General features: G+C 48.2%; 1 protein-coding gene across 1 annotated transcript in view; it reads left to right on the top strand.

The window, feature by feature from the left end:
• Positions 1-22197: 22197 nt before the first annotated feature.
• Positions 22198-24933, top strand: part of NIPAL1 (NIPA like domain containing 1) — a 176206-nt gene continuing 173470 nt past the window's right edge. The window contains 1 exon segment of the mRNA XM_086962677.1: positions 22198-22668. Coding sequence (XP_086818803.1) covers positions 22617-22668 — 52 coding nt within the window. The 5' untranslated portion in view covers positions 22198-22616.

Below are 24933 nucleotides of genomic sequence, written 5' to 3'. Positions count from 1 at the left end.
TTTGGCAGAGGGTTTCCTGAGGGTGGCCAGTGTGTTAGAACAGTCGGAGATCCATAGGTGGAGTTTCCATGCTGATGTGTTGGTGTTTGTGGAGGCCGCCAGTGGTGTATTTGCAGACGGTGGTGGCGAGTTGGTCTTCGGAGACCTTGTTCCAGCTTCTGCATGGGTAGCTGTGGGTGCGGGATGTATGGTTGGTTTGGTGAAAGAAAAGTGGACGCATTAGTGGTCAGTACATTAGAGTTCGGAGGTGTGGTTGACCGTTGTTGCTTGCGGAGAAGATGGGGTCGAGCATAAGTCCTTCTGAGTGCATTTTGGAGGTAACCAGTTGTTTAAGTCTAATGGTGACATGGTTCCCCAAGTAGGGCTGTGGTGTTGGGGATGCTGAGGTTGTCCAGGTAGAAATTGAGGTCGCTGAGGAGGATGTAGTCTGTTGAGGAGAAGGCTTGGTGTGCGATGAAGTCAGCTATGGATTAGCTGAAAGGGGGGTGGATCCTCGAGGTCTGTAGATGAGGGTGCCATGGAGGCTGGAGTTCGGGTTGGTCTGGGTGTGGAAGCGGAGGTGGAGGTGCTCCATGTCGGGAGAGTGGTCCTCAGAGCAAGTTGTGAGGCGGAGGGTGTTTTTGTGTACAATGGTGTTGCCTCTTCCTGGTCGGTTGGTGCGGTTTTTGAGGATGATTTCGTATCCGTCAGTGATAGCAGTGGAGATATTTGGTGCAAAGGTGGGGGTTCATCCGTGAAGAAGGCGAAGTCGGGTGAGATGTAGTCGAGCAGTTCACAGATTTCCACAGCATATTTGTTGAGGGAGCGTGTGTTGAGTAGGAAGCAGCTAAGATGGATGAGTCGGTTCTTGGGGGCCGTTCGGTTGGTAGGTTTGGTGTGCGAAGGCAGGAGAAGGTGCAGTTGCAGCAGGTGAACAGTCCTTGGGTGTCATTTTGTGACACAGGGTGGCAGGCGGTTGAGCGTCCTGCATTGAAGGCTTGGAGGATGCTGGTCTCGTAGTGGTGAAAGGTGCAGGGACCTGAATCCGTGGTGCTGGGCGTGGCCCAGGCATGGATGAGCACAGACGGGCTTGCCTTTGGCGCGGTGTGCCCACTGCACGCGCCCATCATTAAGTAGTGGCAGGGAGGGACAGGTCAGCTGGGAGATAGGAAGCTGCACAGGAAGAGGGCAGGGCCCCAGGGGCCGAGCAGGGGTGGTAATCAAAGAGGCACAGCATGTCATGGAAAAAGACACAAAAAAGGCACAGAATAAAGATAAATATAGAAAAATTAAAAGCCAGACAAGCAGAGACAGAACTCACCACTGGACCACCAAGGATGAGGTTCAGGCAGGAGCCTGCTGATGGAAGAGGGCCTCGAACTCGAGCGCAGAGGGGGCAACACCTACCAGGCGGAGCTGTGCGGTGGGGGAACAACAGACGCTGAAGGTCAGCGAGGCCGCACTTTCACTGGGCAATGGCTGCCATTAAGTAGTGGTAGTGAGGTGGGAGGAGCTGGTCAGCTGGGAGGCTAGAAGTGGGCCTGGAAGGGAGCGGGCCACAGGGGCCAAGCAGCAAGAGGGGCGGAAAGGGTTGAAGTAAAGAATACATGGAAAAGGGCAAAGAAAAAGGCACATAAAAAGGCAAAGAAAAAGGCACAGAAAAGGCACAGAATAAAGAGAAATATAGAAAAATGAAGAGACAGGAAAGCAGAGTAAAGCAGAGACAGAACTTACCACTGGGCCACCAGGGATGAGGTGCAGGCGGGAGCCTGCAGTTGGAGGAAGGCCAAGAACTCGAGGCCTGGAGCGCAGAGGGGGCAACTGCTACCAGGTGGAGCTGCACTGCAGGGGAGAAACGGATGCTGAAAATCATTTGAAATAGGATTACAGCAGGGTTTGGTATCACAGGATAGCACGGAACAACTATTTGTTTTTTTTCCCTCAAATCCTGCACTATCTTCCACTTCTTGTTTGCTTTTTGTAAAGTCATTAATAGGGGAGTTGAACTGACTCCCAATAACCTCCTTCAAGATTCCTTATTCTAGCATACTCTCAATGACAGGTGGTATTCCCGCAATGGCTTCTGTGGTGATTTTATAAGGACATGTCATGTTTTATAAGGACATGTTTTATAAGGAATTCCCTTCCCTCGGAACTCCGCATGTCATCTTCCTATATCGAGTTCCGGAAGGGTCTCAAAACTTTTCTTTTTTCCCGAGCCCACAATGCTTAAATCCCCCTCCGCTCCTGCCTGCTTCCTCACAATCCAACAGCGCCAAGAAACCGCATGGTAAAAGTGCGCTATAGAAATGTTTTTTAAATTCAAATTCAAATGTCTGAGGGAATACTACATCAGATTGAAGGGTTATCTTTAAAGGTTTGGCATCATTTTTTTAAACTTTATTTATTAGCGGTTGCAGATGATACAGTACAGTTGCATCATATCTGCATAAGGAGATCAATCCAGAATGTGTTGGCTAATTTTGCAGCTGAAACATGCATTGCGGGCCTAAAAGTTTGAAAGTCACAAGGCCACTCAGTGATGGCCCCAAGCAAATGGCTCAAGTACGCAAGACTGCATCAGCTATAAACCAGCCCGTCTACAACGATTTCTTTTTTTAAAAACATCAATGTAACTGTAAGCAATAGGTCTTGGGTCACGTAATGTTCAAATTTATGTATATTACTTCCCTCCCAGCTCACTTGTATATGTCTATCTAGGTGGCAAACGGGGGCCAGGTTACGGCATCCCCGTGTCATGTCTATCAAAACCACCAAGCGGCAAATACTACAGATCTTCCATTCACCTCTGTGAAAGCTGTCAGAATGTAAAAGCTGAGATTAGCCGATGCCACACACACCTACTTTCTACTTCTCACTTCCCTCCAACTCCAGTGGGGAAGTTCCCCAGGGGACTTCCAATGCATAGCGAGGGAGCGTCTGGCCAATACCAGTACTATGTTCAAGAATCTAGCTCCCACCCTTGTCAACTTCAGAATGGGAGGTAGTCCTAAGAGACGTAACTCCACCAGCCAAAGTTCTTCTCAAGTGTTTGCTCCAAGTTAGCCACCACCTTCTGCCAGGATTGCGTAATCACTGGGTACGATCAAGTCATATGTATGTTGTTACATCTGGGGCATTTCTGATCAAGAGTGCCCTGCATTGTGTTGAGCCAGTGTGGCGTGAAATATGTCATGTGGAGAAAGTTAAACTGGGTGTAATGGAATCTGGTATCACAAGATGCCGTGTGAACATGTTCCAGTACTCCGAGCCATTCCTGATCATCTAACTCTCAGTTTAGGACAGTTTCCCACCTCTGTCAGAGTGGTTTAAAGTCTACCTTGGCCTGCAGTAGCGCCGATTTCTAGAGTCAGGAAACTATCCAATGGCCATCTCCAAAAGTGAGGACAATTTGTAAAACCTCATGTTTCTACGGCTCGGCCTGTCCCCTATGCCAAAGTACATGAATTGACTGGGTAACAGCCACGTACGTTAGGAAGTGCAAGGCGGGCAGGCCGGTGTCTGCCATGAGCCCAACCAGTGGTCTCAGTCTGCCCTCATCAAAGCAGTCTCCAACTGTAAATAGATCGATGGATGTCCGCCAATGGCAACGTCGGGGAGTATGGCCACGAATAACCTGATAACTTAATGAATTTCTCCCAACAATACAAAGTAAGTCGGAGCAGCTTTGGAAGTGGACCCCGAGTGGATGCTCCCCCTGAAGGAGGGGTATCACTGGGCCCCTTCAGGTGGGGTACCAAATGGTCCTTATTCTTCCCAGTAGTTACAACGAGCCATCAGGCTAGTCACTGCACCTGTGCCGCAATATGGTACAGCTTGAAGTTTGGGGCTCCCAGACCACTCTCCTTGGTCAGATGTTGAAGAATACGTAGGGATGTCCTACATAGGCCTCCATCCCATATTTGCTCATGCACCAAAGTGTCTAGCGATCAGAACCAGGATCTGGGTATCCAAAGTGGGAGGCTCACAGGTTAATTTGGGGTGAGCTTGTGTTTCAGCCTGACTAGAGTTGTTGTTGCATTTGAGTTAGGTTTCATCAACCTCAACCACTAACCCAATTTCCTACACCCACTAACTCCCACCCTCCCAGAATAACCCCAAATGATTTGAAATGTACCTCACACATTGTGCTCAAACCAGATTATAAACATTTGAATATCCAGAGAAAAAGAATGAGAGCAACTGAGCCCATCTATCGAGTCAATTCAGATGCAGAAGCCACTGTACTGTTGAACAGGTTTGAAGTGCAGCAATACAAGTTAAGTCGAATCTGTAGCAGTTTGACCACGTTGAAAGAGTGGTGCAGACGGTTTTAATCCCGGTCAAGTGTTTGAGTCTTCGAAGCGGACGATGGCCAGAGTGCCTATCCCCATTCAATTATTGCAGAACCCTTAAAAACAAAGAGTTTTATAGTACCTACTTGCCAACATTGACACCACCTATATGTTGCAGAAGGAGACAAAAGGTCTAGTTGTGGCATTCAACATGAAAGGAGCATGCTGAACAAGTAGTACATGAGTTACTGGGCTCACTCCCTCTTCCCTGGGTGGGTTATTAACATTGAAGAGTGTTTCCTTAGAAAGCCTAAATAGAACAATTAGAGCATTTGCATTTTCTAAATAAGTTCCCTCCTCCTGAAAGTTATGTGAATACACCTTAGTCCCAGTGGCGGCTGGTGACATTTAAAAGTGGTAGATTTAAAAGCTGTGTATGAGTGTAACGTCGCGAGCATGCGAATCGCACAAGAACGATCAACAGAAAGGGTGTTAGGGGTTTTCCTCCAGAGAAAATTCTGAAGAAAACAGTGGCAAATGGTACATTTAAAGAACATTTGAGAAAGAAAGGATGTTTATAAAGTAAGTGTGAACATGGCATATTAAAAAACTGACCAATATCTTCCTGTATTAAATATGTTCAACAGTTACTGTGGTGGGCAAATTGTATAGTACACTGAAACTATGGAAATGTTGCACACAAGCAACCTGAAAACCCACAGAAATCACATTTAATTGCTTCAAATGTGAATGTCACAATCAACGATGGAGATAACTGTCAATTAACAAAGAAAGATAATACAGAATGGAAATTCAATAGCTTTAAATGTGAATGTCACTGACCAGCTTCCCCTTCCTCAAGCCTGTGTGGCACTACTTAGGTTTACTTTCACTCTACACACTCCAGCAGGCAGCAATGACCGGGGAGAAAACAATGTAGCTCAACATGTATGACTTCACAACAATAAAACCAGTAATTTACACTTTTTGTATGGCTTTTAGTTGCAACAAGAAAGGGGTTCGGCGCCTTCCCAAGTACTCAAATAAATTAAATCTCATCACTTTTCAAGATGCCTCAGGCTGCTTCATAGTATACAGTATGCATCCACTGCGCAGTTCATGAGTTTACTTTCTGCAACCACTTTACCTGTGTGCATTGTCAGTGTGCATCAGCGTGTTGTGCGCATAACTGTGAGTAATAATAATAATAAACACATTTGTAAAGTGCCTGGTTACACTAAGACAGTGTATCTCTGCGCTGCGGTGCAAACTGCCCTCCCCAGTACAAAGCACAACTCTTTATTTGGATGCGCGTTTTCCTCTTATATATTTTTAATGAAACCAACTACCTCAGGGCAGGTTAAATAAACGCCTCCCACCCCAGAGGAAAGTTGACCAGATTAAACACGCCGTAAATGAGCTGGCAGCTTTTCCACAAACGAGACGCCCGTGTACCTGCAGCTTGACGAGATGAAACTGGCACCTCAAGCCAGGCAGAATAAAATTATGTTTCACCGCCAATGACCACTTGTGCTTTAAATACAATCTCACAAATATCACGTTACACTCACCCAAATTGTTGCTGCTGGACTTACCAACCTCAAAATGATGGGAAAATGCGTTGGCCTTGTCGGAATTGGAACTCGTGAACTGCAGATCACACCAACTGTCCGCAGCAGCATTTTTGTCCATGCTAAGAGAAGGGATGAAAACACATCTTCTGAAATCTAGAGTCGAATAGTGTCGGGAGGTAATGAAAGGTGAAAAAGCAGTGTGACTCGTTGTCCTACCTCTGTCATATCATCATGTACTCTAAAAAGCTTCCTGTCTACTTCGTGTTCTTTGATACCTTGCTTCAGAAAACCCTGCTTGTGCTGGGAGACAGATGTTGCATAGCACCCTCGGCCTCTTCACAGCACATAGTGGTTTCCAGGTGAATGGAACAGATGTTTTCAGTGGAGTGCTCTCTCCACACAACAGGGCCCAAACCACTGAGCGCTCTGTATCTGAATTAGTCGCAGCCCTGAGACAGCGATCGGAGCTGAAAGGAAGGGCAATTGCTAGCAGCCCCCCTCGACTCTTTAGTTGTATTAAAAAAAAAAAAACATTTACTTACTGTCCAATCTTGTTTCTGCTGAAGTTCAGCAGATGAACAGAGCAGGGATGGTGTTTGAAGGGCGTGCTACCCGCAGAAGGTTTAACAAATACATCTTTTCTCTGGCGAGTCCTTCCTCTGTATATGATTGGACTGGTGCCTTAAAGTGTGTCCTCCTTCAATGTGGCAGGTGGGTTAAAACTAAGGATATCTCGTTTTTGCACTGCTGGTACATTGAACTCCCTCCCTTCTGCAGACTGGAACTGTGTCTAAACGTTGGTTGCAACATCGAGGTCTATGAAACTTCTGGTTCAACGCAAACCTAACCAATCCTGCTGCAGCTGCTCTCAAGCTGTTTTTTTAGCTTGAGAGAAGCTTCAGGATTGGATAGAGAGGACTCCTTTTGAGACTGGGAACCTGCCTATGCAATCCCACTGCTGTTTAACACAGCTGCTATAGGTGCGGGCAGAATTGTGTATGTCGGGCTGGCCATAGCAGGAAAGCCGGCCAATTCGACATGCGCACTCTGCACATTAGGTATCATACCTCCTGCAGTGTTTCAGAATCAACCCCGCCCCTACCCTCACACAGCACGCACATCAAAATGTCAAGAGACCATTTTATTAATGGTTTACTGCTGTGCTCGCAGCCGGCGGGACAACACTCCTCCGCCCTAAGGGAGGAACTGCTGCTGCTTAGTCCACCTGTTTTCAAAAGTCTTTATTGAAAAGTCATGGCAAAAAAATCTGATTGCAGTTTTGGATTCCTTGTACAGAGATGCATTTCTGACTGCATGTAAAAATACAAACACTTGGGGGTGGAGCTTACCTGGTCCAAAGATGGCGGCGCGTTAGAGCAGCTCCGCAAGCCAGACTTTTAATCCTGCACAATCCTGCTTCCCTTTCAATAGATTTTTCCCCCACACCCCTCCACCAAGCATAGGAATACTTTGCGGTATGATACTCTGTCGACTCCCGGGGAAAAACAACAACGCTGCAGGCCATGAGGAGCGCCTCACTCTTGGGCCCTGATTTCTGCCTATGACTCAGCATGCCCCAGACGAGCACTCATTTCCCCTGAGTGGCGTGCATGTACGTCAAAGAGAGACAGCGACGCTGCCCCCGGGCCCGCTAGCAGTGGAGACTTGAGCAACGCCGACCCTCTGGACCGGGAGGACGACAACACAGGTGCAGGGCGGCCCCCCACTGCTCGTGACAAGAGCCACCGTGAGGGCGCGAGCGTTGCATGGATGGTGAGCCCGGAGAAGGCGGAGTCAAACACTGGGCCTCGGGGAGTGCGAGGGGTAGGAGACTCATGCCGGCTTCTGCCGTGTACTCTGTGTCCCTGCCTACAGAACCTAGCTCTTTCTACACACGGACATCGAGGGGAGTGGAGGGAGGGCCTGATGTGAGGCCTAGACTCCCAGTGGCTGCCATAAACATCTTTACTAAAGTACTTGCGCAGTACTCTCCGCCCTTGCAGCGGGAGGCCCACGGACACCAAGACTGACACTCCTTCCTGATATTTCCCTGGAGACACTGCATAGTCAGGTGCAAGCGAGCCCCCCACAAAGTGAAGTTACCTCTGACTATCGGCGCCTGAGGGAGTTCCCGGCCTGCAGATTTATTATTCCGGCGGAACCCATAGCATCAGCTACGCAACGGTACGACCATGTGCAGGCACCTGGATCACTGAGCGGAGGCACAACCCCAGGTACTGCTCCAGAGCTCTCATTAGTTCAAGCGAACACAAAGGCACTTGATCAGACACATGCCTTCGGTGATAAGGGTAATAGGGCAGTGGCATGTACAGTTGAGACATCATAGGGCCCAGTGGTGCACGGAGAGGACCAGGCCTGTGGGTACCAAGGAATCGACCGCCACAGACCCCGGAACACCTCTGCTTCCGTCACACAGTGGAGACCGGCCTCAAACAGTAACTACCGTCCTCCAAGGCCCTGGCCTGCAGTTGTGCTCAACCGGTGGGTCACCGCGTTGCCCCTACATATCCCTGCTTAGAAAGTAGAGTCACTCTAAGGAACCCACTCTCCCGCAGTTGAGCCTGGTGGCCCTTGTGAGACCTGACCCTCCAGGGTTATTCCAACAGGAATTGAATGGAAAAGTCACAGTCTAAGCTCCAGTTTGAACTGTGTAAGACCCTGAGACAACAGGACACTGAGAAAAGTGCCTCGGAGGCTGACTCAGAGATGGGAGATCCACCTCCAGACTCAGACTTGAAGCAAAAACTGGCATCTATGCAGCGCAGCTGTCGCAGGGATTCTGCTCCTACACAGAACTGTGCACAGAGACCCAGGACCTCAGTGAATTGTGGTGTGCCAAAAAACTCACCTCAGTACCTAGAAACCCTAAACAGCTAGCATCAGTGTCCCATTAGCTCTTTGTCCTATAGCAAAGGAACCAATGATTAGACAACCCAGAACATGCGACTTAGGTTATACTCAGAAATGGTGGGAAGCAAGAACACTCCTTCATTATACTCTCATACCAGTCCACAAAAGGAGTAAAAAAGAGACACGGAAAGGTTAAAATATTTATTTTAACAACGTGCTCTAAGATGCAGTATTTTTGCTAACATAAGCAAACATATGATTAGAAATAATATAATCACCATTGTTACAATTCCATAAAACACAAAAGCAGAAATCATATAACAATGATGGTGAAAATAGGTACTATAGCGCCTAGTAAATCACCCTCCCTAGCTAGGAACTATGGTTTATAAAATACAGAAGGTCTCTTAGGCTTGTTTGGGGGACCCCATGCCTCCAAGATCAGCAGGTGTGAATCACATCAGGATCTGCAAAAGCTCTCTGTCTCTCTGGAAATACAGGCTTCTTCCAAATGCCTGAAATCATGCTTACAGTGCATTATTTAAGGCACCAGAATCGCGTTGGCCTGCAGCTGCTTATATGTTATGGCTAGAATGTGAGCCGATCAGCTCGAACAACAGCTACCTTGTTATGATAACCTTGGCGGCTTTAGCACTCAGTGTGCAGACTAGAGTCATGATGTGAGTCTAGAAATGCAGAAAACAAGCCAGTCTCATGTGAAGTATTTCACGCAGTCTAACTTACAACAACAATTATTTGCAGTGTTGTGTGCAAAAGCAGCAAAAAGGAAAAATGGTGTTTAAACTTCTAATAAGCCCATGCTAACATAACAGTGTGAATAACAAGTCTCAGCCCTCACTACACAGCATCACCAAGATAGATGGGAAAAGTGACACACTCACTTTTCGAATGGACAGAATGTCCGAGCGACTGGACAGGCACACGGAACGACTAGACATAGTGGAGAAAAGGGTCTCTTACACAGAGAATGCGCTAAACTCCAACTTACTCTCGTGCACGAAAATGGACAAACGGCTACATAGCTTTCAATCCAAGGCAGAGGATTTGGAGGTGTGCTCTAGGTGCAATAACGTACACATAGTTGGAATTGCTGAGTCCACTAATATACCAAACATGGAGCTCTTTGTTGAACAGTTTTTAATCACCCTTCTGGGCAGGGACACGCTGTCTACCATTTTTGTTGTTGAGCGTGATCATTGCTCCTTGGCCCCCAGACCAGTGCTGGGCGCTCCCCCATGCCCCATATTTGCAAGAGTGCCTAACTACAGGGACAGGGATGCAGCCCTCCATAAGGCCAGAGAACTGCAAACACTGCGCTACCTGGACATCACACAACAGGTGCAAGATGCTAGATGACAATTTTTACAGATGAAACGGAAGCTCTGAGACCTCAAACTCGAGTACAACATGATGTACCCTGCTAATCTGAAGATATACTCCGATGGGAAGCATATGTGTTCTCAGAACCAAAGCAGGTGCTACACTTCCTGAAAAAGAGAGGAAATGACAGACCGAAAAGGATCCCTTCAATCACAGACAGAGCAGGAGGACGACACCCTGGATTTGGAAGGGCAGTGATTAATAAATAATGCTACACCATTCCAGCGATCAGAGGCAGCACCCCATAGTCGCTCCACTAGCGTGCCTTATAAGGGCCTGTGACTGGCATGACCTAGGGACACTTCAGCACCTAAGGATAAGGTGATTCGTAATGACAAGGCAAGAACAAAGAACAATTTCTTTTTGTTGTTTTACTTTTTTCCATTTGGGTTTCTATGAGACTGCTTGTATGAAACTTTAAACTTTAAGAGACACTGTTGAGGTCAGTGTATTTAGTCCATATGCATCTGTAGTGATGCTTGAGATATGCCTCATCTTCTCCCTCTCCCTCTTTTGTGAACACTAGGAACTAGCCGTATCCAGGACATTTGCACAAAAGGGTGATAAGTACCTGGAGAAGGGTACACTTACTGTGCAATGTTACAAATAAGGGAAGTGTTTTTATGCTTTATTTTATGGGTTCAGCTGGACTATAGATAAGATACAATGCCAGCAGCAGCTCCCTCCTGCGTTAACCACATTGTGGTGTTGGAATTGTTTGTCTCACTGCCCTAGGGGCGTGTCTGTTCTAAGGGGGGGAGGATGTTGGGGAAGGCAAAGCGTGGATGGGGGGTTCCTTGGGCAAAATGTTCTCATTTCATCTCGAAGGGTACTTGTTTGTAGGCTTAGACTAGTGATACACCGTGAGGCATGCTGTCTCAGGTGAACCCTTATATTCGTCATCTGTCCTGCGAGCTTTAAAACCCACTAGGCTGCCCTGTCATTACTCCCTTACTCCTGAAATACTTGCAAACGCCTTTGTATGCGGCTGTAATGACAAAGCCATTATGCAGACATCCCCGGATACGGCTAACTGCTACCTCCCCTCCATGAGGCTTCCCCCGTCTTCTACTGTTGCCTACACGGGTCTCCTTCTGAATTCCTGTTCATTGGTCAAAAATAATATCTCCTTCAGGGACCTTATTTCACAGAAAAAGCCCACATGGGCTTTCATTACTGAAACTTGGGCCACAGACACTTCTGAGCCGGACCTGATAAATGCTATTCCCGAAGGGTACTCGCTGGCCAGGATGGATAGAATGGGTCAAGCCCCTATCTATCGGGGATGTTCACACTGCGGCTCTTGACCTCTCTAATTCCTTGACGGAGGCTGTTAACTCGCTCGCCCCTGCCAGGCCTCACTATTCTGCTAGGAAACGGCCTTCAGCTCCCTGGTATTCTGAATCCCTTAGGACTCTCAGACAAGGATGCAGAAGGCAGGAAAGGCTCTGGAGGACACATCTTGACCCTATGGAGAGGGATAAGCATAAAACCCTTCTCAAAGGCTATAAAGCGGCTGTACTCAGAGACAAACAGGCTCACTATTCCAAACTTACGTCCTCTCTTAAATCACCTAGTGATCTATTTAAGATAGTGGATAACTTGTCCCTTATTCAGATGCCTGACCCCATAACAGCTTCCCAGGCTCTGTGTGACCAGATCTCCACTTTCTTCCATGAGAAGATCTCGGATATCTACACAGACCTGGAAATCCTTAATTCCAGCTCCCTTCCTGCCACCTCTCCGACTTTTTCGGATGCACAAGTTCCTGCCCCTTCCATTCTCTTTCCCAGTTCTCCGCCCTCACCTCTACTCACCTTAACTCTCTGCTGGACAAGCTTAAGTCCGGGTCACCTTTGGACCCATGTCCCTTAAAGGTCCTTAAAGACTGCAGACAGACTATCCTGCCCCCTTTGATGGAGGTCATGAATCTGGCCATTTCAGAGGGGATCTATCCCCTCTCCTGGAAACTGGCCACCGTTAAGCCTCTACTGAAAAAACCTACCCTGGGATATTCAAGAACTTTCGTCCCATTTCCCTTCTCCCTGCCCCTGCTAAACCTCTGGAGACTCATCTTAATCTCCACTTGAGTGCTTTCCTCGACAGTACCAACTCTCTTGACCCCTCACAGCACGGTTTCCGGAGGACTCACAGCACTGAGTCGGCGCTTACAGTGGTGGTCGATAGCATCCGTTCCAAGGTCAACACCGGACAGACCACCTTACTGGTGTTACTTGACCTTACGGCGGCTTTCGACACCCTGTCCCCTACCATTCTGGTCAGCCGACTCAGTGAGCTGGGAGTCAAGAGTTCTGCACTCAACCTCCTCACATCCTTCCTTGACCAACGGAAGCAAAGGGTTAAGCTAGGCGAGTACATGTCACCCATTAAGGCCGTGAAGTGTGGAGTCCCCTAGGGGTCCTCACTGAGCCCGACTCTTTTTAACGTCTACGTCGCTCCTCTCGCCAGGCTTATAAGATCCTTTGGGCTAGAAGTTCTTTCCTACGCCGACGACATGCAGATTATGGCCTCCATTTCTCAATCTGCGAGCATACCTGCTCTTAATTTTAACAACTGCATGGAGGCGGTCGCCGGATGGATGGTTAAGAACTTCCTTAAGCTGAATGGGGAGAAAACGGAGGTCCTCATTTTTGGGGGCAAAAGTGAGACCTGGTCCATGGACTGGTGGCCATCTGTCCTTGGTGCCTGTCCCTTGCCGTCCTTTTCTGCCCGCATCCTTGGGGTCATATTAGACACCTCCCTCTCCCTAGACAAGCAGGTCAGTAGGACGGTGTCCACCTGTTGCAATGCTCTGAGGATTTTAAGAAAAATCACTCATTATCTTTCCTCTGAGGCACGCAAACAGGTAGCAATGGCGGTCATTACCTCCAGACTGGACTATTGCAATGGCCTATATTTTGGCATTAGCAGTGGTCTGGTCCAGCGCCTCCAGACGTTGTAGAATGCGGCTGCCCGGTTTGTTGTGGGGGCCCCTAAAAGCTCCTCGGGCACCGCCATCAGAAAAGACCTGCATTGGCTCCCCATGCAGGCAAGGATTAATTTCAAGGCTTTATGCCTTACACGCCGTGCCCTCAATGAGTCTGGACCGGAGGCTATTCATGCCTTGGTGGCCCATTACCTCCCTGGTAGAACACTCCACTCTTCCAGTAAAAGCTTACTCTCTGTCCCCCGTATAGCCAAGGCCAGATGGGGCGGAAGGTCCTTTCGCTTTCTTACACCCAGACTTTGGAATACGCTACCTAATGACCTCAAGGTGATCTCTTCCCACACTTTGTTCCGTAAGGCACTCAAGACCTGGTTATTCCAAGAAGCCTATCTCTAATTCCCCCTCTGGCGATATTTGAGCTCTCTGTTTACCATCTTCAGCGCCTTGATGCCTACGGGTTTAGTTGCGCTCTCTATATAAATTTCCATTAATAATAATAATAATAATAATAATAATATACCGCACGCATAGGAGAAGCATCATGAGACAACAGCTAGAATGGTCATAGCAGGGACACCATAAAACCAAAACAGTGGAGTAAGATTCTTTTTTTTTTTTTTTTTTTTTTTTTTATAATTTTTGAAAACCTTTATTGTGCTTCAAAGTCAAACAAATACGGGCCTACAACCTCTCGGCCGGCCACGAACACCATTGAGCACCAAAGCAGCGTTACGGCGACATAGCATTAGCACTTTACAGGCGAGCATTCAATTACACTGTGCACTTCAGAACACCACGTCTCAGGATCAATGAAGGTTAATTTTAAGGTTTTTCAAGCAAGCAATGTATCATGTCGTACTTCACCAAGTCTGTTGGGAAGAAAGAAAGAAGGATCCATGCAGGGGGAACAACACCATAGTTTCATCACATATACAGGATAGGACCGCCATTCAGTGAGTTCCCCCCGGGCAGGAAGGCAACCATCCACAGAGTCAGATAAGAGACCCCTCTCATACGCCACCCGAACCCTGCCGCCCCATAACCCCTAGTATAACTAGACACGGACCCCGACCAAAGTAAAACCAAAAAATAGAGAAAAAGAAGAAGGCACCATAGAAATAAGTCTATATTCTACCTACTAACCCCCCACCCTACACGCATGCGGAGGCTACGGCCTGCCCCCCCCCCCCAGCAGTGTGTCTGTCGCCCCATAAACCCGAAATATAGCGAGAAGAAGGAAGAGAAAGAAGGGAAAAGAGAAAAAGCACAAAGGGGACAAAACATGCCCTATGACATAGAGAAGAAGAGAAGGACACCCTAATCCTCAACTCTCAAAGGGGAGAAAGAAGGGAGGGAGGAGGTTCATTTCCAGGCAACCCGGTCTCCGCCAGTCATACAGCATTCGCCCCCCCGCGATCAGAATAGACTGCAGAAATTGAAGCAATGTAAGAGCGAAGCATGATTCAGCGGCGAACACGCAGACTGGATACCAAATACAGTCCGAAATCCCGACCCGCCCGCCCAGCAGCCAATATCAGGAAATGCAACCTAACCCTGTCCTGAACGCGGACTGTCCCACCGTCGCGCTGTCCAAGCGAGGCCCGCCCACCCCAAAACAAGAAAACAAAATGGCGAGAGGGCAGGGATCAACAAAGCGGTGACACAAAATGGCCACGATGATTCAGCAGAAAGTCCGGCCATTGCAGCAGAATGTTCTCTTAACACACCAGGCATACTCAGCGTCTGGAGAGGCAAAAAGGGCCGCGCAGAAAGAAAAGGCAGCCAGGACGGTGCAAGCAGTTCTCGGGGTTTCCACAATAGAGAGTCTGGCCACAATGTATCACTCCACTCCTGGAGGAGAAACAAAGTATTTTGAGGGTAGCCGTCAGTCAGGTAGTCCTGGGCGTCCGCAGGATAATCAGGGAGCTCAGATGTGCCGCTTACCGGGGGGATCACCGGCGCTTCACACGCTGCAGACAATGGTAGGCGGTCGCCGTGCAGTTCAGAGCCACCGATGCCCCAGTTCAACAGTGGTGTCATTCGGTCCAGCTCGTCGCCCAGTTCCCGAGTGCAATGTCGCACCTCTAAGCGGAGATCGCACAGAGCTGAAAAGACTGCGCCGAGAGAGATACCGGACTGCATACCTCCGTTCTCGTGTCCCCGGGGGATCTCCAGTGGCACGGGTTCTCCTGTAGCCAGGGCGACACTGGACCCCGACGTGGAGGGGCTTAGGTCCCCACAAGACATGGCGGCACACCCGGCCAACTCAATCAGGGTCCACCCCGGGCTCCAGGTGTAGAGTAGAGCCAGCGCACCCCCTCGTTTCACTGACCTCGGAGGAAACTCCGTGCCCCAAAGCAATGCGGGTCAGCTACACTCCTCTCGGCAGTATCAGGTAGCGAGGCATGGGGTCCGCAGATAAAGTGCAATCCAAAATGTCCGTCTCACCCTCGCATCAGCCACCTTAAACAAAAGCTCCGCTGTAGTGGAGGTCCGCAGCTCCGTGAGTATCGTCCCCTTTCCGCCCGCGTCTCAGCGTCCCCGGTGACTAGTCTCAAGTCGCGCCTCTCGGGGCCAGCGCCAAGTACACCGCCGTGTGCGCCAGCGGAGCACTCCGGCCGGCAGCAGGGTCAGGAGACACGGGAGGGGGAGCTCGCTGATACTAGGTCCAGAGCCGGGAGTCAGGAGCCGATTTCTCCGGCTGCCGGGCAGGTCCGGGGGCCGGGAGGGCACCGTCGTGCTCAGCGTCGTGTCACACACACGCTGCCGTCGAAGTCGTCAGGATTGAGAAGCAGGATGTAGGCACGGCAGAAACGGACTGGCGGAGCCGGGAGCCTACAGGTCCGCTCCGGTCGCCATCTTGGCTCCTCCCCCTGGAGTAAGATTCTTGACGTGGAATGTCCATGGTCTGAATGACGATAGAAAGTTGCACAAGGTTGTGGCATATTTAAAAAGACACCAGGATGATGTAGCAACGCACTTGGCCCCTAATAAGTATATGCTCACCCTAAGGTGACTGCAAGGACAATACTACACCGCGGGTTTACTTCGCACAGCAGGGGTGTCCTCACATGGGTTAACTCTAAGTCAGGCATCACACTACAAGGTGCGGACGTAGACCCTAACGGCAGATTTGTCATCACTAGATGCCATAAAGAAGGACTGAATGTGAAACTAGTGAACATTTACAGCCACAATCACGATGACCTGCAGTTTCATCATACACCATGCTACCGCTTACTTAAGAGAACTGATCTTCCACAGATCTGGGGAGGCAACTTCAATTTTACATTGGACTGTTCCCGAGACCGCAAAAAAACATAAATATACAAACACTTCCCCAGCACAAAGATAGTTAAGTCTGTGCTATAACTACATTACATACTTTTAGCAGAAATTACTGCAGTTTGAACTACCAGCTTTATCAAACAGAAATCTGATCTGGTAACATTTTCCTAAAAATATCAAACAACCTGGAGTCTCTACAGTCTTCTGAAGTGACCTGTCTACTGAATACAGACAAATATAGTAGAGGGAGGAGTGTACCTGTGAGGAAATTCCACTTTTTGCATGGTAATCCTCGACGGTTTGGACTGATAATGCTGGTTTTTCGACTTTGAAAATGCACAGTGGCCTGCTAACCAGACGTCAGTGCCAGTGTTCGGACCCTTAAAAGTATATGTTGGATTAGCTGGTACCCAATTGACATAAGTTAACGTATAGGTCCTTAGTATATAGTACCAGGGGCACCCAGGGCCTGTAATTTACAGTGTCCTTCCAGGGCTGCAGCACTTACTGTGCCCCTTTGAGTTTGATAATGAAAATCATAACTCCCAGCCTGTCACTGCCGGCTGGTAGAGCAGTTTTAAACTGCTAAATCAACTTTGCCATTTACTTCAATGACAAAGTCCAGACTACCTTTGTTGATATATGTCACCACTACAGCAGGCCTACCGAGTCCTAAGGCAGGGCTCTGTATGGCAGGAAGATACACAAGGTATGAGCCCAAAAGGCAAACTTCAAAAGGGAGTCCTTTGAGAGCAAATGGTGGGCACACACGAGAGGGGCTTCTCTTTGTTCAGGTAACGGGGTTGATGCCAGGAACAGAGAGGAGAAACAGTTGCCAAACTGATTTTCCGTGGGCGTGTAGCTCTCAGATAGCCGCATCTCTAGGGTGGGCTACCAAGCTCCACACACAGGGATAGTGGTTCTGCCATCTTGGAAGTGGGCAGAATGTTGCATCCTGGGATAGCTGGTTGCCACACATTGTAGGAAGTCATCATCAGGTTGGAAAGGACCTAGTAACTGTCACATGTACCAAGGGCATTTTCTGGGCATAAATAATGACCCTTGTCACCAGACTTCAGATCACATCTGGAGTGGAGAGAGGAGCAAAGAAGGACTGCTCTGCTGTTCCCTGGACCTGACAAGAGAGACTGCACCAATCACTGGACTGCACCTTTTGATCCTTGGGCTTGCAAAGAGAGGACTGTGCCTGTGGTGCCTGGCTTATGAAAAAGTTGCTTCTGTGCCCCACATAGAAAAGGTGAACCCCAAGAATCTATTGGCTGACATCCTATTACATCACCAGGGCCACAAAAGCTGATGAGGCTTTCTTAGGAAGTCAGTAGCCGATGTGTAGCCCAGAAGACTGACACTGGCCTTCCCCAAAGGGAACGGCTAGTTTTGTTGTGACCAGAGACCAGTATTCCAGTAGCAACGGGACTTTTGCTGGACAGGACTATGAGGGACATCAACTCCTGTGGCTAAGTCACCTGACCAAGACGGTGGACCAAGGAGTAGCCCCAGGAAGCCACCATCAACCACACATCTTCAGCATCTTACAGGATCTACAGCATCATGTATACCTTGCATTAGGACAACTCCTTTGATTTCAACGGCGGTTAGCCCATACAGCCTGGTACTGGATTTGAGATGGGTGACAAGGTAACTGTCCTACAAATTCTCCTGCTGGAGTTAGTCACCCAAAGGGACGAAGCATCCGAACACAACTTTCATTTTTTTTCAAAGTTTCTAAAGTTTCTGTTAACTATGGTAGTTGCCAATGTTTGTTTACATTTTACTGAAAAGCAATGATTTTTATTTTTAAGACACATTTTATTGACACCATCTGGATATCTAACATCACAGTGCTCCAACAATTCAGGTATTTAGTTTACGTCACATAACAAAGTAAACAATGCCATGTATGGTGTTAAAGCATGGATGAGCTGTAGATATCGATAAAATTGCATGCAGTGTAGGGCATATTCAGTATGTAGTGTTTGGAATCATTTAAGGGTAGCCCCTTCCATCATGTCCCCTATTGTAGTGATCCCAATGAGATCCCATGGTCAGAATCCTTCAGGCACTGCCACCCGTCCCTGCCATGTCCCCTCCCACAAAGGTGCCTGTTTCGTAAGTCTACCCTTCCACCTCATCTGCTTCAAGGTGGATCCCATAACTTCAGTACCATTGCGGTCGCCGGTGGGAGTGTCACACCCCTCTCCCTTTGGGTATAGAAGGAAGAGCTCCTAATTCCACCACTTATTACGAATTTGGCAGTCCGTGGACCACCGTACCAGCAGTGGCAGTCCAATCGTAGAGAGCTTGGTGGTCCGACCGCCGTATTACGAGTTGGGCAGATTGACTTTGCAAAGACTGTGGCTGAACCACTCGCAGTTCGGGAAAGGCAGCCACCATCGGACGGTACAGGGGAGTTGCACTGCCGTCCATATTACGAGTTGCCTCTCCCACAAGCTGAATGCAGTAGTCCGACTACCAGCTTTTAGGTGGTAGTAATACAGGATTTGGGTTGCGTGCTCAATCCTTTCTTGTTCTTTCAGGCAGAGTTTGACGTGGATCCATTTCTCCAGGTCCCCCCTTCACAGCAGGATCTTCACCCTGACGAACATGACCTTGATTGTGGCGATCTACATGTGAGTCCTTTTAGTACCATATACAAATTGCCGGGACTGCCCACATATGGGCTGGACTTCGCCAATGGTTATATGGTATTTTGCCACATGTATCATGCATATGTGTGCATCTGACACATAAATAATTGAAATGCACACACAGGCATCAATATATTTGGAAGAAGTACTCACCACCACCCAAAAATCTCCTCATCGACACCACCGGAACCATGGTCAACTCATAATACGGTAGTCTAAATACTGCCTGCATTGTGGTCTCCTGGCAGGTGCAGACACGGTTCTTGGGTGGTTGGACTGCCAAACTCATATTAAGGCCCTTTCTCATTTATGGTGTGGATCTGTTCTAAAACCAGAACTCTGACTTTACCCAACACTCACTTCAACATATGCTCGTTCTTTCCTTGGCAGCCCCAAAGCTAGCTGGGCACTCTGGGCTCTCTGTAGTTGGGAGATGGTACTTTAATATGAATATTAAGTAGGGCTTTGGCATGGTCCATCTGGGAGTTGAATAAAGCATGTAATACTCATACTAAGACCCTCTGAAATTAACTATTTTCGACTTTACCTCTACTTTCTTAAAGCAAGCAATTCCATTAGTTGTTTTGGGTCTGCTAGATTTTGTTATTTAAGATTTATTGTTTTTGCTATAGTACAAGGGTGGTACAAAAGGGGGTGGTGATGGACGGAGCATCTGAATCAATGAAACACTCACACCCAGTCAAAATATCTGGGTTTAATCCATCACCGTTCGTTAGCCCACTCTGCCACCCCAGTTCAGACATGGCTATATGCAAATCAGTCTGACCCTGTGCCTCATGGGAACAGTCCAGCCCGAACTGCCAAGCCATGTCTTCCCTGAGCCGGAAACAAGCTTCCGAGGACCGGTTTCTGAGACCGGCTTGCTTGAATCCAGTGGCAAAGTGAGCAAGGGACTCACGTCTGAGCATATCCTGCCACACTTATGGCGACCAAAAGCGGTACAAAAGGGGGTCGTGATGGACGGAGCATCTGAATCAATCAAACACTCATACCCAGTCAAAAGATCTGGGTTTAATCCATCACAGATCTTTAGCCCACTCTGTCACCCCAGTTCAGACATGGCTATATGCAAATCAGTCTGACCCTGTGCCTCATGGGAACAGTCCAGCCCGAACTGCCAAGCCATGTCTTCCCTGGACCGGAAACAAGCTTCCGAGGACCGGTTTCTGGCATTCGAGCCGTCTTCAGCCCGGCTTGCTTGAATCCAGTGGCAAAGTGAGCAAGGGACTCACGTCTGAGCATACCCTGCCATACTTATGGCGGCCAAAAGCGGTACAAAAGGGGGTGGTGATGGACAGAGCATCTGAATCAATCAAACACTCACACCCAGTCAAAAGATCTGGGTTTAATCCATCACCGTTCTTTAGCCCATTCTGCCACCCCAGTTCAGACATGGCTATATGCAAATCAGTCTAACCCTGTGCCTCATGGGAACAGTCCAGGCCGAGCTGCAAAGCCATGTCTTCCCTGGACCGGAAACAAGCTTCCGAGGACCGGTTTCTGGCATTCCAGCCGTCTTCAGCCCGGCTTGCTTGAATCCAGTGGCAAAGTGAGCAAGGGACTCACGTCTGAGCATACCCTACCACACTTATGGCGGCCAAAAGCGGTACAAAAGGGGGTGGTGATGGACGGAGCATCTGAATCAATCAAACACTCACACCCAGTCAAAAGATCTGGGTTTAATCCATCACCGTTCTTTAGCCCACTCTGCCACCCCAGTTCAGACATGGCAGTTCGGGCTGGACTGTTCCTATGAGGCACAGGGTCAGACTGATTTGCATATAGCCATATATACAAATACCCTTAGTACAAGGGTGGCCTTGCTTTCTGAAACAGTCCTCATCTTATCCTCTGGAATAAACTTGGGATCTGACAGACAGGAAGCTCCTTGAGATCTGGATTTTGCTAATGACTCCTTTAGTAGGCCTTGTTGCATGGCATGGTGATGGTGTTAATTCGCTGCCAAGGAACCTCATAGTGCACCAATGTTGTAAAAATGTTTCAACGTGCACACATCCATGCCAACTTTCCAGGACATCCTGATCCAGTCAGGCCACATCCTGCCACTAAAAAAACCCAGCCTGGTGGAAGAAGAACTGCCACAGTTGGTCCAAGGCTCTGGAACTCCCTACTTACATGCATCTTGGACATTGGAGAGCATCCATTTTCAACAGCATTCCCCTTTGAGAGAGCAAAGGACTGCCTGCTTGTGGCACCCCATGTCTGATTCCTCCTCTTTGCACCTCACAAACCCAAGGCTGGACTGGGTATTTTGCCACTCTGTCATTTTTTCCTGGCTTACTGCAGGCTATCGACTACTTTCAGAGCTCGATGGACAGCCATGAGCCAAACATTCAAGCTCCCATGACCCACTACAGTCATGGTTTCCCGCAGAGTGGCGTTTGTGGGGCTATTTTTGATCGGCTTATTTTGGTTTCCAGTCCGACCCTACCCTGCCTTTTCCCATGCCTGCAGTCTTGCATCCTGTGCGCTCCGAAGACACCCATTGTTGGTTGTATGGCGCGTGCTAATCAAAATAATACACATACACACAGCCTGGAAGGGCATTCAGTACCAATAGTTGCCATTCATGGCTGGTTCATTGGTTTAACAGTACCAGGGTTAGGCTCTCCGTGGTGGTTAGTCTGGCACCATACACAACACATTAATAATTGACTAAATAATTGAGTCAAACATGGAACACTTCCTGGAAAAACAAATATCGGTGATGTAACTTTAATGTTGGGGAAAATTCAAATCGACACACGGGCACAGATAATTAAAAATTTAGTTTATACATTTTATACTGAAAGCAACAATAGTTTTAGGTTCTGTTTGACAGGAGAAGCAGAGAAGACTCCACAGTATCTACCTAGATTTCCCTAATCACTGCTTTCATGCCGAAATACCTTGACTATGGGTCTGTTTACACTATTCCTCTTGCTATTTGCAGCCCATGTTGTACGCGTGGTAAAGCCGTCAGACTTGTAATGTCCACTTTGGAGTGCCACCACCCCACCCCACCCCACGGGCCCCGCCTTTCATTCCGTGTACTCTATTATCACCTCTTTCACAATGGGTAACGACGGCAGTAAAAGATACGGTCAGCTGGTTCGCTCCAGGCAAGATAGACAGGACGGTTTCGCTGCTCTGATGTAACATCACCTGCTCAGAGTCCTGACGCTGACGCGGCCTGTCCTAGGACCGAGAGAAGCGCGCGCAGAGCCGGGAGCTGCTGGCGGGCACTCCCGCGGTGACAGGCCGCTTCCAGGGTGGTACCGAGTGATACCTCACGGCCACATCCTCAGAAGTTCCCTCCTGAGCCCCGCCCTACATGTACGAGTCTCCCGGGAGGCGAGACGCAGAGTAACTGGAGTGAGCGTGATTCTCCGAGCAGCGAGCAGGGATCACAGGGCTGACGGGGCACGAGCGCAGGTGAGGACTGGGCACGAGGCGGGCACGGCGCACCTTGAACGGCTGGAGCTCTGCGCTAGGACACGGGAAGAACCGTGGCCCCGACCCAGGAAGGCCGTCCGACTCCAAGAGCAGGTGAACTCTTCCATCAGGCGGCATGGGGCACACGGACCCGATCATAGTGTCAACAGTGAACAGCTGTGAAAAAGGTGAGCTATCTTACGCATTACAAAGTACACCTGTCTATGCGCGCTATCACCTGCGCCTTTTCATATATATGGGACAGTACCACTGTAGATGCAACAGTTGCTGGGATCGTTTGATTTTGAATGTACAAAGCGGTACAGAGATTACGAACAGGTGTGATTTATATAGATGTCGGTATGTCACTACATTCATGTTCCATATGTCATCTTCACATTTTATAATGCTGACATTATTTATGTTGTACGTGGTTTTGACTCAGACAGGCACTAGGGAGAAATGTTGACTGATAGCCTACTATCCCTCAAAATATACATTCCAAAATAAACTCAGAAGGAGCCACCGTTCTTGCCCTTATAAATTACTCCGGTTCTTGGAGACACAAAGTTGCCTGTGGAAGACTTCTGAGCAAGAAGCAATGTAGGCAACAAGGATGTAATGGAGCAAGATGTGAGGCAGCCACTAAAAGTCGAGCCAGGCTCGAGCCTGGAGCTGCTTCTGGCTCAGCTCGAGATCCTGCTGCAAACTCGAGCCCAGAACGAGCCGAACTTTCATGTGGCTTCTGCCTGCCTTCCTCCCTTTACCAAGGATGTAACGTTAGGGCCAGAACTGCCGACCAAGTTCGAGTCTGGGCAAATCACTTAATCTCCCGCTGCCTGTAAACAATGAGGTCACGTTCCGCGCTCCAATACCTTTGGACCGAGTTTACTCTGTATAACAACAAGCATTGGAAATGCAATAGGGCTCGCATTAGAAGAGTTGGAGCTATTGGTCTTGTAAATCTAATTATTTTTTAAGTATTAATTTTGTTATTGTAAATGGCAATATTTATAGAATTTGAAAATGTGACACCTATAGCATTATTTAATTTTTTTGTGTGTCATTTGTAATAAAGCTTGAAACATTGACAGAACATATTTAAACAAGTGATGCTGTGGTTGTGCTGAGTGATGCTGTGGTTGCATTCAGCTAAAAAAAAACATCCTGCCAAATAAAAAAAACACAGTTTTCCGCATCGCAGACACTTAAGAAAAAAGTATTTGCTTGCACAAGGCCACTGCATAAAATAAAGTTACTAAAATTAACTCACTGAACCTATAATGTTTACAAAATCATACATGCTGAAATCACAGGCGGGTGCGTAAACACATAAGGTAACATGCACGCAAACACACACCAGAAGCTCAAACATATGCAGAAAACATGCACACGCACACAAAAGTTTCACACACACACGACAGAAGGCAGGAAGGTTTAGAAGGTAATTGGACCCAGAGCAGGGAGAGTGGACCGAGCACAACGAATTGCAACACAGCCGTGGAACAAAAGCTTGGCCACCATGTCAACAGATGAAAGGAAACCTGATCCAAGACATAATAACTGTGCCCTAATACATGTAATAGCATAAAACGAAAGTCTGTATGTGCACCTCCAAGACGAGACAGCAGCTGCCAGAGTCCCTCGCCTTCTATGGCGGTGAGAGGTGTTTATTGACAGAATTGTGAGAAGCAGCTGATGTAAACAAGACTGAAGAATTGTGATGACCTGCTGCATTAACTATAAAGTAGCAAAGAATAGTATCTCTCACAACGTGTTTTAAAAAAACTGAACACCTCCAGAGGGCAGCAGAATGAGTCGGGCATCGCATCGCCAGACTGATTGGCAAGAAATTCCGTAATAAAAAAATAAAAAACAAGCAAGAGCTATCAGATGTATGCAGCAACAGGCTGCCAGATGGTGCGAAAGATAGCATTTACAAAACCGTGTTTGAAGCAGCCTGAAAGGGCTTGGCGGACCGCAGGCTTGTCAACGAGCTCTGCTCTTCATCATGTCTGTCACTGCTGCTGCCTGCCCGCAAGCTTTTACTGCCAGCAGCTACAAGCAAATGCATACAAACATGTACACAGACACGCACACACATACACACAGGCGGGTGCGTAAACACATAAGGTAGCATGCACGCAAACACACACCAGAAGCTCAAACATATGGAGAAAACATGCACACGCACACACACAAAGGTTTCACACACATACGACAGAAGCCAGGAAGGGCTGTGGCATGGGTGACCAGCCTGCCGTTTCTGCTAGTGCCGGGCCTCACATTGCATCACATATTCGGCCGAAACCGCAGTGTAATTAAATTAAGCATGTTCTACTCATGGAGTTCACACAGATCACTGCAAGGCCTTCTCTGGTATGTGATGCCAGATTAGCGCGGGAGATGTGTGCCATAGCTTCCAATGAGTTTCACAATTCACTGTAAACACA

Source organism: Lissotriton vulgaris, chromosome 3_1, assembly GCF_964263255.1.
Source record: "Lissotriton vulgaris chromosome 3_1, aLisVul1.2, whole genome shotgun sequence".
Lineage (NCBI taxonomy): Eukaryota > Metazoa > Chordata > Amphibia > Caudata > Salamandridae > Lissotriton > Lissotriton vulgaris.
Note: the sequence above shows the minus strand (reverse complement) of the source record. Positions and strands in the feature narration are given on the sequence as shown.